The sequence below is a fragment of the Medicago truncatula genome, chromosome 8 (genome assembly GCF_003473485.1).
Source record: "Medicago truncatula cultivar Jemalong A17 chromosome 8, MtrunA17r5.0-ANR, whole genome shotgun sequence".
Classification (NCBI taxonomy): Eukaryota; Viridiplantae; Streptophyta; class Magnoliopsida; order Fabales; family Fabaceae; genus Medicago; species Medicago truncatula.
Window position 1 is genome coordinate 32643336 of NC_053049.1, and position 16218 is coordinate 32659553.

General features: G+C 32.8%; 3 protein-coding genes and 1 long non-coding RNA gene across 7 annotated transcripts; 3 read left to right on the forward strand and 1 right to left on the reverse strand.

The window, feature by feature from the left end:
- The first annotated feature begins 1177 nt into the window (after window positions 1-1177).
- Window positions 1178-2583, forward strand: LOC25501557 (transmembrane protein 45B). Its single transcript, XM_024773058.2, has 4 exons — window positions 1178-1207; window positions 1510-1558; window positions 1631-1961; window positions 2086-2583. Exons 1-4 carry the CDS (start codon window positions 1178-1180, stop codon window positions 2546-2548), a joined length of 873 nt encoding a protein of 290 aa, XP_024628826.1. The 3' UTR covers window positions 2549-2583.
- Window positions 2584-4653: 2070 nt separating this feature from the next.
- On the forward strand, window positions 4654-7539 carry LOC25501558 (transmembrane protein 45B). Of its 2 annotated transcripts, none has more exons than XM_013590827.3 (3): window positions 4654-4840; window positions 5374-5960; window positions 6884-7539. In XM_013590827.3, exons 2-3 carry the CDS (start codon window positions 5614-5616, stop codon window positions 7344-7346), a joined length of 810 nt encoding a protein of 269 aa, XP_013446281.1. In that variant the 5' UTR covers window positions 4654-4840; window positions 5374-5613; the 3' UTR covers window positions 7347-7539. The 2 variants fall into 2 exon arrangements, with proteins under 2 accessions (XP_013446281.1, XP_024628308.1); XM_024772540.2 differs by having other exon boundaries at window positions 5507-5960.
- Window positions 7540-8088: 549 nt separating this feature from the next.
- LOC112417234 (uncharacterized) lies at window positions 8089-9907 on the forward strand. The gene is made up of 4 exons (XR_003007798.2): window positions 8089-8246; window positions 8398-8582; window positions 9062-9134; window positions 9220-9907. It is a non-coding gene; the product is annotated as an uncharacterized lncRNA (long non-coding RNA).
- A 780-nt stretch (window positions 9908-10687) lies between these two features.
- LOC25501561 (cadmium-induced protein AS8) lies at window positions 10688-14919 on the reverse strand. 3 transcript variants are annotated; one of them, XM_013590830.3, is made up of 4 exons: window positions 14775-14914; window positions 14311-14560; window positions 13254-13529; window positions 10688-11237 (listed from the first exon to the last, which is right to left on the reverse strand). In XM_013590830.3, exons 2-4 carry the CDS (start codon window positions 14549-14551, stop codon window positions 11227-11229), a joined length of 528 nt encoding a protein of 175 aa, XP_013446284.1. In that variant the 5' UTR covers window positions 14552-14560; window positions 14775-14914; the 3' UTR covers window positions 10688-11226. The 3 variants fall into 3 exon arrangements, with proteins under 3 accessions (XP_013446284.1, XP_024628310.1, XP_024628309.1); XM_024772542.2 differs by lacking the exon at window positions 10688-11237 and adding an exon at window positions 12420-12971 and having other exon boundaries at window positions 14779-14919; XM_024772541.2 differs by lacking the exon at window positions 10688-11237 and adding an exon at window positions 12420-12971.
- Between the last annotated feature and the right edge of the window lie 1299 nt (window positions 14920-16218).

Below are 16218 nucleotides of genomic sequence, written 5' to 3' on the forward strand. Positions count from 1 at the left end.
AACACATTGTCGTGGTGCCATGGCAAGCAAGCACACCAAAAAATTTCTTTGTTTGCATAGCAAAACATATTCCCTATGATGCACGATACTTGTAAAATGGTGAAATATCCATTTCAGACTTTCAGTGGTACATATCCAATATTGGTGTGTGCATGGTACTTCATTATTTCCTTGCAAGTGAAATTTGTATCTTGGTCGTATATTAATATTATAGAATATAATATTATGTTTTGAGTTTCTTTGTTGTCGTAACTAACACAATTTTTGACTTAGAATTTTACTTTGATGTTTTGTTGTAAATGGAATAACTTAGCTCTCATCTTATATTATATATATGTAAATAAACTCACGTTTTTTTGCATTCCCTAAACCAAGGTCCTGGCTCCGCCACTGATTGTGCTCAAAAAGAACAGGAGTGTGGCGACAGCAGTTGATGATGCAGAAAGTTTCGCAGCGACTGGGTGGAGCATCGGCGGTAATGTGCCATTGTGGCAACAAGGATACTATGTGTTCCCTATGGAGCTTTGCTTTAAAAAACAGTGAGATCCACACGGCATATTTTGGACCTTTTGATATACCAGACAGATCAGAAACAAAGAAAGATACCTTGCCTTTCCCGCAATACAGTTTGATAATTTGTTTCCCCGAATGGTTGAGCAGGTTAATTAATTAAAAAGATAGTTTTCTTTCTATTATAGTTTCTTAATCAATACTAATCATGCCATAAGTATCTATATATACTACTATTACAATAAGTTATCTAATCTACATTATTCTTTTCTATTTCTTTAGATACCCTCCATTGCCATTCCAATTATATGGTGCCTGATTGTTCATATCATGTAACTTGAGAAACAAGTCTCAACTTTTTTGCTCATGTAGGTTTTTGCATTCAAAGAAGAGAATGGAAATGTACTTCAGATGAAACTCCTTGATTTTTCTTCTAATTTTCCTTTTTTTTTTGGCTTGTGGTTCTTCCGAATTCTGATGACTGTTTTCCTTTGATTTATCCGATAGTCTGAACACTCATCCTTACAAACTTTGGTACTTTGTTAATTTGTACTAAGAAACTGAATTTTTTCGAATTGATCCTAAAGATCAGTTTTTTTCAAGAAAATTTCTAGTAAACTCCTTATTGGTTACATTCGATCACTTCGATTTTATTAAATTATTATCGATGTCTACTTACGTGGCTGTATCGTTTCTGGTGTGTATATCTGTGCTCTGCAGATATTACAAACTATAGCAAAAAGATGAAATTCCATTTTTTTTCCACAGTAGATATGGAATCAGTATAGAATACATGAGTTGCTTGAATTCTGATTCCAACATGCTATAAGAAAGATGATGAACTTTTATCCAAAAAGTTATTATTCGAAGTTGAAAACAGCCTATGCTTTTAGCTAAAACAGGATTAGTTTGTGGAATTTTTTTAGTTGCTATGATCGCTAAAGAATCACTCAAGAATCCAGTTGATTAAGTTGATTAAGTGTATGCTTGTTTTTGCAGTGGCATGAACGTAGCAGTGCTGCGAGACTGAAGCTTAAATTTCTAGCTTGTAAAATTGTGGTGTGAATAACATTGGCAAACAGAATTTACAAACCGGACACAGAAATAGACAAGTACTAAGTGAACTTGAATTTACAAACCTTGTTTCTTCTAGTCGGATTATGGCATATATGGTCTTCTGTGGTGAGATATGCATCAAGCCCTAAGACATTCCAAGTTCGTGTCTGGAATCCCGTACCAGGATTTCATGGGAGGATCAAGCACTTGGAACTCTATTTTATTTCAATTGGTGTTTTCATTAGTTTGTGCGTTGAACTTTTAATTGGAACACAACTCAAGATTTTTGATGGTGGAATCTTGAATGCTACTTACTTGAATAACTTCGAGCACTCTGGAACGATGCTGTTCTCTTTTATCTTCGGTTTTGTTACCCTGCTATCAGAAAATACAAGGTTAATTATTTACTTGTTTTTGATGTTATATGTTACTGGCCTTTTCTTGTTCTAATGTGAATAATCCAAATGCATATGATTTATTTCCCTCCTCTAATTTGATCTTATTATATTTATTATGTAGATATGTTACCGTGCCAGAAGGTGCTCTATGTTTCATTTTTTCCACAGCATTCAGTACAGAGTATATTTTATTTTACTATCACTCAACAACACACATAGGTCTAGAAGGCTATTATCATATCCTCCTTGGCTTTCTGGTTCGTCTTTGCATTTTATCTACAATTGCCGGAGCACTTCTCCCGACCAGTTTTCCGGTAGATTTATGTAGTAGCATCACCATAACGCTACAAGGAATCTGGTTATATCAGACAGCCTTTGTTCTCTACGGTCCTATGCTACTGGCCGGTTGTACCATGAGGGACAATATTATCACGTGTCATTCGAATGAGAGCGAGATTCATGGCGAATTGCTTGCTAATTTTCAGCTCTTTTTTGCAGTCCTTGTTGTTCTTGTAGGAACTACAGCTTCCTATGGCTTTGCAGCTTCAAGATATGGGAATTTTGAAGAAGTTGCTCCTAATTAAGGGTTTGATTAGATTAAGAATGAATTAGACTTTAATATTATATGTCCAATTTTTTGTGTATGTGTGTGAATATAATGTTGGAGTAAATAAGTGTTGCAGTTGTGTGGTGAAATGGTTTTTAGAAGCCAAATGTAAGGTTGATTTGTAAATTACTAGTAACAAATAACTATGAGTGTGGGTATGTGAAAATGAATATGTATACAATAATCATACAAATAATAAGCTTTGTGAATGTGATGCTATACGCAACTCTCGAAAATTCAAAGATGAAGATTTGGTACTACTCTTTCTTAGTGGCCTAAATGATCATTATGCAGTTGTTAGGTCGCATATTCTTTTAATGGAACCTTTCCCAAACCCCTAACTCGTATCGAGAGTGGTTGGATCGATTATTTCATTAAGATTGTTTCTTCTACACCTATGTTGGTCATCGTCAAACACACTTGTTTTAGTCATTAACACCTACCCTGGTTGGATCAGATGTTGACCTCACATGGTTCGGTATATGTATGAGCGCATGTTGCGATGATTTTCCTTTATCTAATCCATTCACACACATCCAACTTTCTCTGCTTCACCTCTGATGACTTGAAAACATGTGTTTCAGGCCTATGCTGAGTTTCTTGATCATGTGTTATCGGCGGAGGAGCTAAGAGGTTATGTTTTGCGTGAGTGGCATACAACCCCCGTTTATATGAGGTGATATCTGAGGATTTCACACTTGTCAGAAATAATAGGATCGATTAGGTTGAGATTAGCTTCGTAAGAGAAGTATGATTGATAGGAAGAAACGGAAAACCCTTAAAATTCATTATGAATTGTATTGAAAAAAATTACATGAATGAGTACATGATTGGTCCTTTTATAGACCTCAATTTCCTTAACTACATGTAACTAATTATAGTTCTCTGTAACTAATTTTTAACCAACTATAACTAACTCTACTAACATAGTTATCTCAACAACATTTGTACCTACTGCCTACACGTGAAGGAAACCTCATATGAATATTATGTTTGTCAATGTATGTCTTGATGCGTTATATATTTCATGTTTCGCTTGAGCTATATTTGCCTTACATTTTGCTAAATGGGTATAGTACATGTTTTGATATGTGTAGAAGCTGCACTTATGTGTTTTATTGGTTTTGATTATAGAAGCCGAATTAGTATTTTAACAGTTCAGTTTTTATAATCCGTTTACTATGTGTCAAAAAAAAAAAAAATCCGTTTACTATCGGTTTACTATCCGTGTAAATGTTTCACCGTAAGATTTGACCAAATTAATGATTGTCTCAACCACCACGACACAAAAATGGTGGTTAGTGTTGGGTATCATCTAGGTAAATCGAACACGTCGATCTGAGTCATTTGAAAACGACTCAGATCGACGTGTTCGATTTACCTAGATGAAACTTCAAAACAACGACGATATGAGAACCATTTTCTTTATATTTGATCAATATAGTTCGAAGGGACCAATCGAGATAGACTCCACCTTATTGATATATCTTCATGCGGGCAAGTTTGTAGGCCATTATATACATAATTTGTTTGAGTCAAACTGGTGTTTTGTGCCTGCACGAACTAGGCGTCCACCCCTAACTATGAAGTACTTTTTATCTTTTTATATTTTTTTAAGAAGTCAAATTAATCCATCAAAATTAGCAAAGAGGAGAAAAGAACATGAAACATTTTAAGAGGAGCATGCTCTAAGATCTCAAAATAACACCACTCACCAATACAAGTGAATTTTTTTATCTTTATATTTAAAATAAAATAAAATAAAATATTATTTTAGAGTTTTGTCTAATATTTTGCAATGTGTTAGCAGTGAACTTTTCTTTTAAAAGAGGCAATGACATATTATTATTATTTTTTTGAAAGAAGACAATGACATATTTTATTAGATGTGCAATATTTGAACAACTATTCTTTAAATAATTTACAAGACAACAAAATATATAAAGAAGTATACGGATCGATATTTATTAAAAAAAATATAGATACGTATCCATACGAAAAATCAAAATAATAAAGAAATTAAAAACAAAACAAAAATATGATAATTGTTTTAAAAGAAATTCCATTTCTCATTTTTATAATACTCCACTCCTTCTAAACAAATTGTGCGGTAGTTTAAAGTAGCTTTCCCTTTTTGTCATCAACAACACTGAAGCTGTTATGAATTGGTGAATGATTAAGCAGAGCAGATTAATTAATTAGAAAAAAGAGTTGAATTTGAAAGGGTTATCTCTATTCTACTTTCTGCATCCAAATTCAATATCATACAGTAAGTAAAACAAAACCTATATCTAATCTACATTATTTTCTCTCTTTTATGCTTTGTTTCACTATCACAAATTTTATTTGTAATCTTTTGTTAATTTGCTCTAAGAAACTGGATTTGTGTTTGATTAGTTTTCCTGAAAAAGTCAAGGGCTATAAAAGATGCCTCATTGACTCTGATTGATTCGAAGACGTGTCTAGTATCTGACATGTGTCAGATGACATCCGACACTGACGCATGTGATTACTTTAAATCAGTTCTATTTTTTTAGTTTATTACCAATGTCTACTTACATGTCAGTAGTATCATGTCTATATCATTGCTAGATATAAATTATAGCAAAAAGATGAATTCAGTTTTTCTTTCAAAGCAGAAATAGCTGGCAAAGTAGTTCAAAATTTTGATATGGAATCTGTAAAAGCATACATACGTTGTTTGTATGCTGATTCCAATGTGTTATAAGATGATATTGAACTTTCATCCGAAAAGTTGTCACTGAAAGTTTCAAAACTGATTTGCTTTTATTAAAAAAACAGGATTCTTTGGTATGTTTACAAGATGGAAACATTTTAGTTGCTATGATCAGCTGAAGAATCATTCAAGGATCCAGTTGATTAAGTGCATTTTAGTGAGACTGTAGCTTGAGTTTCTACCTTCATAAAACTGCAGTGTAAACGACACGGAGACACAAGATTTACAAGCTGGATGCGGAACCAAACAAGTACTAAGTGAACTTGAATTATTTATTTTGAGAGTGGTAAAAGTAAATCAGAAAAATGGGATCTTTCATAGGTCATATTTTGCCTGGAACCTTATTTCTTCTAGTTGGCGTATGGCATATATGGTGCTCTGTGGTGAGATATGTGTCAAGTCCTAAGACATTCCAAGTTCGAGCTTGGAACCCTGTACCGGGATTTGAAGGAAGGCTCAAGTACTTGGAACTCTATGTTATTTCAATTGGTGCTTTCATTGACTTGTGTGTTGAGCTTTTAGTTGCTACACAACTGAAGTTTTTTGTTGGTGGAGTCTTGAATTCCACTTACTTGAATAACTTTGAGCACTCAGGAATGCTTCTCATGTTTTTGATCTTCGGCGTTGTTTCCCTGCTCTCGGAAAAGACAAGGTTAGGTGTTGTTGTTATGTTCCTGGTCTATAAACACAACCTACTACTAATGTTGTTATTCTACATGTTATTTGGGGAATATAGATGCTATGGAAAATTGTGAAGATGTTAGATAACTATGTATTTATTTCCTGAGTTTATATTTTTTATTGTCTTCAAGGAGATGGTAATGCTTATAAGTGGAGTGTATAAATTCTTGCGTTCAAACAGATATGCGATTTTAAAATACACGCTTAGGTTTTTAATCCAATTCCTTTGTTGTTCACCACTCATGAGGAAAGCCATGCATACTCCATGCACATTAGGGAAATTTTAAGTTCTAAAATGTTTGATACTCCTCATTTTGTTCAATTTCCACATACCAATGCTTTACTAAGTCTTAATTTATTGCTTAGTTTTTTAGTTTCAGTAAACACAAGGTGACATTTTTGTAATTACCAATAAAAAATGGAAAAATATTTCACAAACCAAACAAGCATCGATCCTTTCCTTCTTTTCCATTTTCACTTCCTCAATCATTATCGGAATAACATATTTATTTGTCAGACAATGTTTATGATTATCATTAGTTATGAAACCTAATTTAAACACATACATTATGTAATGGCTAGTAATTCCTGTTAAAATATCTGAGTATGCCATTTTTTGTACTTAAAGTTGGTTATATATTTTCCTTCTCTAAGGGCCTGTTTGCATAAGCTTATTTGAGTTTATCTATTGGCATAAGCACTTGTTAGACTGTTTGGGAGAGCTTATGGAAACAACTTATGACATGTTCAAAACTTGTTTTCAGCTTATTTCCATAAACATTTCAGGATAGCTTATCAAAATAGCTTATAGATTATATGTGAGCAGTTTGACTTTATTTTATCCTTAAGCTATGGTTATTTATTTTCCTCTTCTAATTTGATCTTATTCTGTAGATATATTCCCTTGCCAGAAGGTGCTCTTTGTTTGATTGCTGCCACAGCATTCACTGCAGAGTATCTTCTCTTTAACTTTCACTCAGCAACTCACAAAGGCCTAGAAGGCTATTATCATGTCCTCCTCGCCTTCCTGATTGGTCTTTGTATTTTATCTTCAATTGCCGGAGCCGTTTTACCAACATGTTTCCCAGTCGATTTATCTAAGGGCATTGGCATAACACTGCAAGGAATCTGGTTCTATCAGACAGCTTTTGTTCTCTTTGGCCCCATGCTACCGTCCGGTTGTAGCATGAAGGACAATGTTGTCACATGTCATTCGAAAGAGAGCGAGGTTCGTGGTGAATTGCTTGCTAATGTTCAGCTCTTTTCTGCAGTCCTTGCTGTTCATGTAGGAACTATAGCTTCCTTTGGATTTGCAGCTTCAAGATATGGGAATTTTGAAGAACTTGCTCCCAATTAATAATAAGATGAAGATTGAAGTAGACTGTGATATTATGTTTCCATTAATTTTTTTGTTGGTGAAGTGGTTTTTGGAAGCTGTAGATTATTTATTTATTTGAGAGTATACACTTAGAATGTAAATTTAAATAATATGAGGGAGTATCATGGATTATTACTCTATTTTTGTTTAGATACATAAATATTTTGCCACAGCATCCATCATTTCATATTTGCTAATGTGTATGTATAAAACACCACCATGGCAACCAAAACACCAATTGAGTTTTTTGACAGCCTTTTTGAAATAGTATATGTTAGGAACTTAGTACGGTTTCTCCTGGTTCAACATCAATTAGTTCTTTTGCTATACAAAGGAAAATAGCGGACATTCAGTGTAATATGTCATGCGCTGAAATATATATATATAACTTATGGAACTCGCCTATAGACCTTAGTACATTTGCTATAGAAAGGAAAGATCTTCCTAAAATATATATAACTTATGGATTTTTTTCATTATTTTTTATAATGAAATAGTAAAAAAAAAAAAAAAGTGCAGACCAAAGTGTAAAAAATATATTCTATATATTTTTTTAAGCAAAAAATTATGAAATAAAAAGTTTAAAATTTACTTTGGAGAAATTAAACAAAAGTATTTTTTTCTTATGATTTAGTTATCTGTGAAAGTATTTTTATATTTGCAATAGATAAGTACAACAAAAAAAATTGTCAGAAGATAAGTACAAATCTTAACCTAAACACCAACAACTCCTCCTATAAATTCATCATAAATACATAGTTAGCGAAATTCACTTTCACAATACAAGCGGCGCCTCTTGCACACGTCTCTTCTAGCCTCTCTTTCATTGTTATAATTTATTTGGTTTGTCACGCTGATCTGGTTATATGATATATAAGGGTAATTCGTTGTGATTTAATTTTTCTCAAATCAATATAATACATAAATGTTCAATTGAAGTCGTTCATCTTGTTTTGCCATTGATTGTATCTAATTTTTGTGGTTGGTTTCTTTTCTCCTTATTAATTATGTCTTGTTTCTTCTCTACCAGATCTATTGCGCGATAACAAAACTTAATTCATGGACTATCGTCTCCGGCATGATCGAATGAAAATCATTGATGTTGTCATATACATCTATGTATTATCTATTACGATTTGCTCTATAGTTCATTTTTGCAATGTCCAAAGCAAATCTCTAACGAGTGTGATTTCTCTGATTAAATATTGGAAAACGGTATGTATGAAAGTGAACATAATATTTTGTTTAATTTCATTAATTTTGAACTTAATATATAATATCGTTTCTATGACAAAATTAATATATAATTCCATTAATATTTTTGTAGTGTGTTTTGTATTACTTAATTTTATTACGTATTACTGAGGTGTATGCTGAAATCTTAAGACAATAATATACTAATTTTTTTTCAAGTAAAAGAATAGAGTGCAAAAATAAGTTGATGTGTTATCACAAACATACACTTATCCATACAATTATATTTATTTAAACACAAGAATATTGTACAAAGATGTCATATAATGTATTACAATTTTTTTAATTATATTTACATTTCACCAACACGACAATCATCTATATTCCATAAATTTCTTTTATCAAATTATTATTGGTGTCTACATGTGAGTGTCGTCGGCACTAGTATCCCATGTCTATGTTTATGTTGATATACAGTTGTTGTTATGGCGTGCATGCAGGTAAGAAGCAAAAATGGGTCATCAACACCATTTGGATAGCTGGTAGAATGAAGACAACAGTCTTATTTGTGATGTGAGACCTCTAAGATATATGGTGGTTATTAATTATGCAACTAATTATTCTTATGTTCATGGTTTTAATAATCACAATATTGCAGGACGATCATCAACCACGGATCGATTAGCTCTTGAGCTTGAGTTGAGGAATAATCATCATGGAAACACAAACATGATTGCAACTAGTGGTGGTGATGATCATCATCATTATTATCCACATCCAATGGTACCTTAAAATATAATGATACTAATGCTTCTTCTTCCATTTCCTCTTGTTCTTCTTCTTCTACTTCATCATCTTCTTCTTCATCTTTTTCTTCATTATCATCATCGTCATCATCATCATCATCCTCTTCTATCCACCAAGACTTTTTTGATCGATTCATCCTACTACTCACAATGCTTTGGAGCAAAACAACAACCACAACACTTCTCATTTCATCAATGAAGGCATCATGCTTATCGTTTTTGTGGACATACTTGAGACAACAGTCCCATTCGTGATGAGAGAGCTCTAAGATATATTTTGGTTGTTAACTATGCAGCTAATTCTTCTTCTGCTAGTAGTTTTAATAATCACAAACATTACTCTTACAACCAGCGTAATGCTAGGCTACAAATGTAACAGCTTGTGCAATTTATTTTGTTGGTTTTTGTTTGTAGAATTTGGATGATTTTGTGTTAGTACCATCCTTAATGCCTTGTGATTCTGATGGTGTACGAAAATAAAAATACTTCAGCTATAAATAGGACAAGACTGTCTTTGATTTATCACCACATTTTACCTTAGAACTCTTGTAATCTTGCATTTGTTTTCATTAAAGTTTCTTGTATTGGGATCATGGAAATTAGTCCTTTGACGGACTTTCTAAACTCCCATCTTTTATTTTGTTAAGGGAATTTAAAATCTAATCTTGCCTTAGCAAGTTTTAAAAAAATATTAGGTAACGACCGAAGAACCTAGACGTGAAGATAGTGGCTAGAAATATAAGGTTAGACAAATTGTTTGAAGTATTAAAATAGACAAGGAACTTCAGGGATGAAATGGGTAATTGTACTTAATTGGACGGAGCGACATAGAAAACATAAGAATATGGATGGTTTCCATCCATAACTCATAAAAACTATCATAGTAATAATGCTTAAATAAGTTTGTAAACATAATTCTTCATCATAATGATGTTTCATCCATAATATACGAAAACTGATATATATTATCGTTTCGAAAATTAATACATTAACACACAATTTACCTCATACATTTTCTTGGGATAATTTTCAAGAAGTCTCGAAAACTGTTATTGCCCCTGCATATTTCTTGGGTTAATTTTCTTCTTATCTCGTCTGCGTCTTATTTATCTCACAAGTATTCTACACCTCTTCAAGATTACCACAACTACAAGTATGCTTTAAATTTCAATAAGTCTCTTATAGACCCCAAAAGTGGTTAATGTCACATATTTTAACAAGAGTGATCCTAAATACTACAAACAGGTTTTTTTATTTATATGAATGGCAAGAAAGCAGACATGTCCTATTTTAAATAAGCAAAACATGGTTACTAATGTCTTTGGTGGGAAACCGGTGGTAAAATGAGCCAATCAAATTTATCTGTAACTATCATCATTCACTGTTTCATAAAAATCAACATATTCCTTTTAATAAAAGGATTTTTCACTCAACAACTCATCACTGACAGCATAGCAATTTAGTGAAAAGATAAGGGATGTTTGGAAAATGTGAGCTTGAAAAAAAAAACTATCCTAAATTCACTAATATACTGTTATATCAGTAATATGTTCTCAACAAAAAGAAGAAAACTGACTGATGCTTCAATATCTGACTTGATATTCTTCCATATATTGTTGACTGTCGTTTTAGCTTTTCATGTCATTGATGTGTTCTCTCTATCCTGGAACCAAAGTCTAGGTAAATCTACAGGAGGAAATTTCTCTGTTGCTGGTAAGAGCTACGTCAAGGCAGGGAAAAATGAGAGCAGAGCAATATGGTTTATCATTAACCGTAAAAATAGGACCTCCTGTCAAAAATGAGAAACTAAGAGGTCCGTCAAAAAGTAACCACAAAGCCAATAGTTGTGAGTGGAAGGATCAATCTTTTCCTGCAAAATAAGAGATGCAAATGTCAAGCTACTTTCCTCAACATCAGCAGGTAATGAGATAAATGTAGAGGAAGAATAGTGCAAGTTTCGTCCGGAGAACACTTTCTCTCACTCAAGCTTGATGCTTTCAAGAGACCGTCAATTACATGCATACTCAACAGGAAGAATGCATCATAAAGAAATCAAAACTTTCACTTGGCAGTCCCAAAAGCGTTAATTCAAGTCCAGTGGGATAAAAAAAAATTATTTAAAGGCAGGGAATTCATGGGAACAGAAAGCGGGAAAAAATAAAATACATCAATTGGAACTGAATGCAGGATCAGTTCAAAAAAATTAAACAATCTTCAGCTTTTCAAGTCATAACTCCAGGGATGGAGAACAGATTTCGATCTAACACAGTCGCGTTTTCATGCATTTGTCGCAGTAGAGGATTGCAGGTCATTCAATCAAAATTCGAAGGCTCACATTTTAACTGTGTGATTTGACTTAAAATGCACATTGAAATATGAGGCATCTGGTTTTGATCAGATGACCTACGACTGCAGAAAATGCATGAAAGCATGACCGCAAAGAATTGCAAACCATGGAAAACCTATAGCTATTAGCTACTGTCAATGGAAATCTGTCAACATATATTCTGGCTTAGGTCTAACCATTTACAATCATAGAAAAAGAAAATGTTACTAAGAAAGTCAGGGCATGTTTCTAAATTCTAAATTCTAAGTTTGGTGTTGTTTCTAGCTTGGGTTTTAAGCTCAATAAATAAGAAAGTTATTCGATAAAAGATATTTTGTATAATGACAAAGGTTTTCAGAATTGAGATTTTGCTTCAAATCAAGAGGATAGCAAGATCATGAAACCTAAAACCCTAACCAAAATCGAAGGATTCTACTAAATTAATTTTGTAGAATCAAAAGGGAATAGCAAGATTGCAAAATCGAAAATCGCAACTAAATTCGAAGGAATCTAATCAAATAATATTAAATATATATTACGTGCATAAACTACTCAAGGTTTGAAATCTTAAAACAAACATAAACTACCATGTCTCAAATCTTTAACATAAATGACTCAAAGTCTCAAATCTTAAACATAAACCAACCGTGTAAAAAAACTTAAACATAAACGGCTCAAAGTCTTAAATCTTAAAAGGTCACAACCGGGTCAAATCTTACCCGGACCAAAAAAAAAAACAATTCCAAGGTGAACCAGGTCAAAAATAACCCAAACAAAATGCCCAGAGTCACACAATTTTGCTGCAATTCACGATTTCATGCAATTTCGAAGGGATTTTGCTGCTTTAAGGATTTTACAAACAATTCCAATGTGAACCAGGTCAAAAATAACCCAAACAAAATGCCCAGAGTCACACAATTTTGCTGCAATTTCGAACGGATTTTGCTGCTTTAAGGATTTTACTTGGGATCCAGAACCATAAGGCATCGCAAAATCGTAGGATTTAGAGATTCTGATCGGGATTCTAACAACAATGATAATGACAGTAGTTTCCATACATTGTTATATAAAATAAAATGAAATAGCACCGTGAATTTAAGAGGAATGGGTGAGATTTGACTGTATGAGAGATTCTCGTTGGTAACTGTTAAAATCATTACAGGGTTCTAAGGCCGTGTGATTAGGTCACAGATTCAAGTTGCGGATCAGCCTCTAGCAGAAATGAAAGGTAGGACTGCCTACGACGGATCCACAGTAAGACCAACCATTCCCTAGATCCTATCACAATGGAAACATTATAGCACCAGATTAAACTTTCTAGGCTTAGGAGGAAAAATAGTACATAGAGTGTTGGATAAATCGGTAGAAGAATGAGCTAACAGCTAAAGCAGGGGAAAAAATGTACTATGAAATAAAGATGAACTAAAAGACATAAATGCAACAAGCTCAACAAGAGAGATAAATTGTGAAAAAGGAAAGTGATCAAGCAAACAATTTATACAAGACAAATACTAGGTAATAGAGTAGAGATGAATCTCATATTCTAAAACAAAATCATACCTTTACGAGGGCTGAACAGCTGGCTATGAAATGATTGTATACTTTTACAGGCAGAAGTAGTAACCAAAGGCAAGCTGTTCTTCATGTCAAAGAAATCAGTTACGTTAATTGATAAATACTTTTGCCGAAAACAAGAGAATTTTTCACCAGCTTCTCTTTGAAAGTCAGACACGGAAGGTACGTTTCTAATCCAAACATCCCCTGAGGCTTGGGTACCAGAAAGATGACCACAAGAACGCGCTAACTTCAATGCAGAGCTTTTCGTTGCCAAAAGAGCTGGATTAAAATAAGCCACAAATAATGTGAATAAGTTTCTTAGATTCATACCGCAGGTAATATTTGCATCAATTTGAGCATAGTTATCAGTATCGTACAACATGCGAGTTGTATCCCAATTTGATACTAAATTGAACTCAATCGAAACGAATCTCTAGTGTCTATCTATTTTGAACATAAATCTCATATTGAATTCTTATTCATAATATTGAATCCCGTCTCACAATGATAAATTCTAATTCATTCCAAAGAATCATTACCTAAACTTAGTGTAGTGAGCCATTTTTTTCAGCTATGTATAATCAGTCAATTTTCTTATGACAACAACAACAACCAAGCCTTATCCCACTAAGTGGGGTCGGCAACATAGATCAAACTACACCATAATATTCTATCATAAACCATATTCCGATCCAACTCATTAATCTCAATATCTTTCTTAATAATTTCTCTTATAGTTTTTCTAAGTCTACCTCTGCCTCTAGTGTACTGACTATCCTTCATCTGATCTACTCTCGTTACTACAAAATCAACAGGCTTTCTCTCAAGATGCCCAAACCATCTACAGGGTTTCTCTTATAGTTTTCGTATATTCTTAAATTATTTTCAGGTTCATATTTGATATATCAACTTATAACATAGTTATGTCTCTTATCTTTACCTAAAAATATCATATTTTTACCGGTAATTCATATTAAAATTCGATTCACGATCCAGAAAATAGTTCTTCTGATTCACAATATGAATGATTTCGCGTAACAACCAACAAAAAGAGGTATACCATTATAAGGAGCTGCAAAGATGACATTAGCAGGAAGACCAATTCCAAAACCAACAAGAGTGATACCAACATTGAATCCAACACCGCAACCAGCTCCAACATAACCAACAACTTCAGGACCAAATCCAGGACCCCATCCAACACCACAACCAACGCCGAAACCCATTCCATAAAATGCTCCATAAGTTGGATGAACAGGGTTCCATTTTTTATATCTTCTAAACAATCCTTTTATAATCATTGTTAGAACCTAAAAATATTGCAGTTGTAAGTAATCATTGAAAAAATAATAGCTCAGAACATGTTTGTGGAAATGACAATGATAAAAGTTTTGGTCTAACTACTACTAGACATGTCAATTTTGATTGAAAGCTATGATGCATGGACACGACACTGATACGAACACCGGACACTTTTAAGATAAAGTAATGAAAATAAAATGAAAGAGAATTGTGAAGACTTACTTACGAGGGGAAAGAGAATAAGCGAAAACTGAAATTGAGTTTGGAAGAAGCAGAGAGAGAGAGAGAGAGAGAGGATTGGAGATTTTTGAGCAGAAGTTAAATTCAGTTGATCTATCCATAGCGAAGGCAACGACGAAAAGAAAAGATAAAACCGTAATACCTTTTTTTGACCAAAAAACTGTAATACTTCAATAATAAAAAGTTTAAATACACTTTTGACCCCTATGTTTGCCGTCGTAGCAATTTTAGTCCCCTAATAAAAAAATGCATTTTTCACGCCTTAATTTTGCCATGTTTAGGAAAATATGCTCTTTTAACCCCTTATCTTTACAAAAAAAGTTGTGATTTTGACCCCTTTTTGGGACACGTGGCGGCTTTTCAGCGTAGTTGCAAAAATTAGGGGGTCAAAATTGCATTTTTTTGTTCTGGGGCCAAAATTGCTACGACGGCAAACATAAAGGATCAAAAGTGCATTTAAGCCATAATATAATATAGGGTTAGCCCCGCGAGCATAGTTCAGTTGGTTAGGGCAATGCACTATTATATGCAGGGGTCAGGGTTCGAACTCCAGACCAAAAAAATAAATATAATATAGGTTAATATGGTATTGACACTATAAATATAACAACTTTTCATTTTATTTTCTTTAAAAAATTTATTTGATTTTAATTCTTATAAAATTTTTGATCATCATTTTTTGTCCTTATTTTTAAGTCAATCCATGTATACTATTTGTATTTTTTAAACAAAATTGTGTAGAATATTGTAAAAATCTCTTCAAAAATATTAAAAAAAATTCAAAAAATATGAATTTATAACCGTCAAAAATATAAAAATTCATATGTAATTTACGTTTTGTTAAAAAAATTCTAATTTTTTTAAATATTATTATAATATTATAAACTTTTTTACAAAATTTTATTCAAAAATATGAGTTTCTACTTAACTTTACTCGTCTTCTCATATCACTTTATACTTATACGAAGATTTGATATCTTGTATTCAGGATCTATAAAAGGGTTTTTCTATCACGGGTCTTCTCACAAAATATACTTTATGCGTTATTACTATTTCGCTTTACTATAAAGGTTGACTACGTATACTTTAAGAATAATATCCTTATTTTTAACGAGTCTCACGATTAAATCGCACTTAATATTCATTAATAGACTTAACTATTTTAAAGATTTAATTACTTTAAAACAAACATAATAAAAGACTGTCTTATATGTTTATATATCTACACACACATTAAGGTCGTGATAGAAAAGCAAATCCAATCAATATATAAATTGTCAATTATAACTTACTCTAACAATATGGTCATTCAATACATCTACATCACTCATAACTCACTTTCTACCTGCTTGCATGTTTCCTAACTATGACATCTGAGTGCGTTTTTGGGTTCTGGGTTTAACCCCTCATTTGAGAAGGAGCATTG

Bases quoted from the DNA above. Each gene is read 5' to 3' on its own strand.
- LOC25501557 (XM_024773058.2), top strand. From the start codon at position 1,178: ATGTCTACTTACGTGGCTGTATCGTTTCTG. The intron at 1,208-1,509 runs GTGTGTATATCT...TTGTTTTTGCAG, and splicing joins ACGTGGCTGTATCGTTTCTG to TGGCATGAACGTAGCAGTGC. The intron at 1,559-1,630 runs GTAAAATTGTGG...ACAAGTACTAAG, and splicing joins GAAGCTTAAATTTCTAGCTT to TGAACTTGAATTTACAAACC.
- LOC25501558 (XM_013590827.3), top strand. From the start codon at position 5,614: ATGGGATCTTTCATAGGTCATATTTTGCCTGGAACCTTATTTCTTCTA. The intron at 5,961-6,883 runs GTTAGGTGTTGT...CTTATTCTGTAG, and splicing joins CTGCTCTCGGAAAAGACAAG to ATATATTCCCTTGCCAGAAG.
- LOC25501561 (XM_024772542.2), bottom strand. From the start codon at position 14,551: ATGATTATAAAAGGATTGTTTAGAAGATATAAAAAATGGAACCCTGTT. The intron at 13,530-14,310 runs GTATACCTCTTT...ATTTTAATCCAG, and splicing joins CTTTGCAGCTCCTTATAATG to CTCTTTTGGCAACGAAAAGC. The intron at 12,972-13,253 runs GTATGATTTTGT...CCATTGTGATAG, and splicing joins GCTGTTCAGCCCTCGTAAAG to GATCTAGGGAATGGTTGGTC.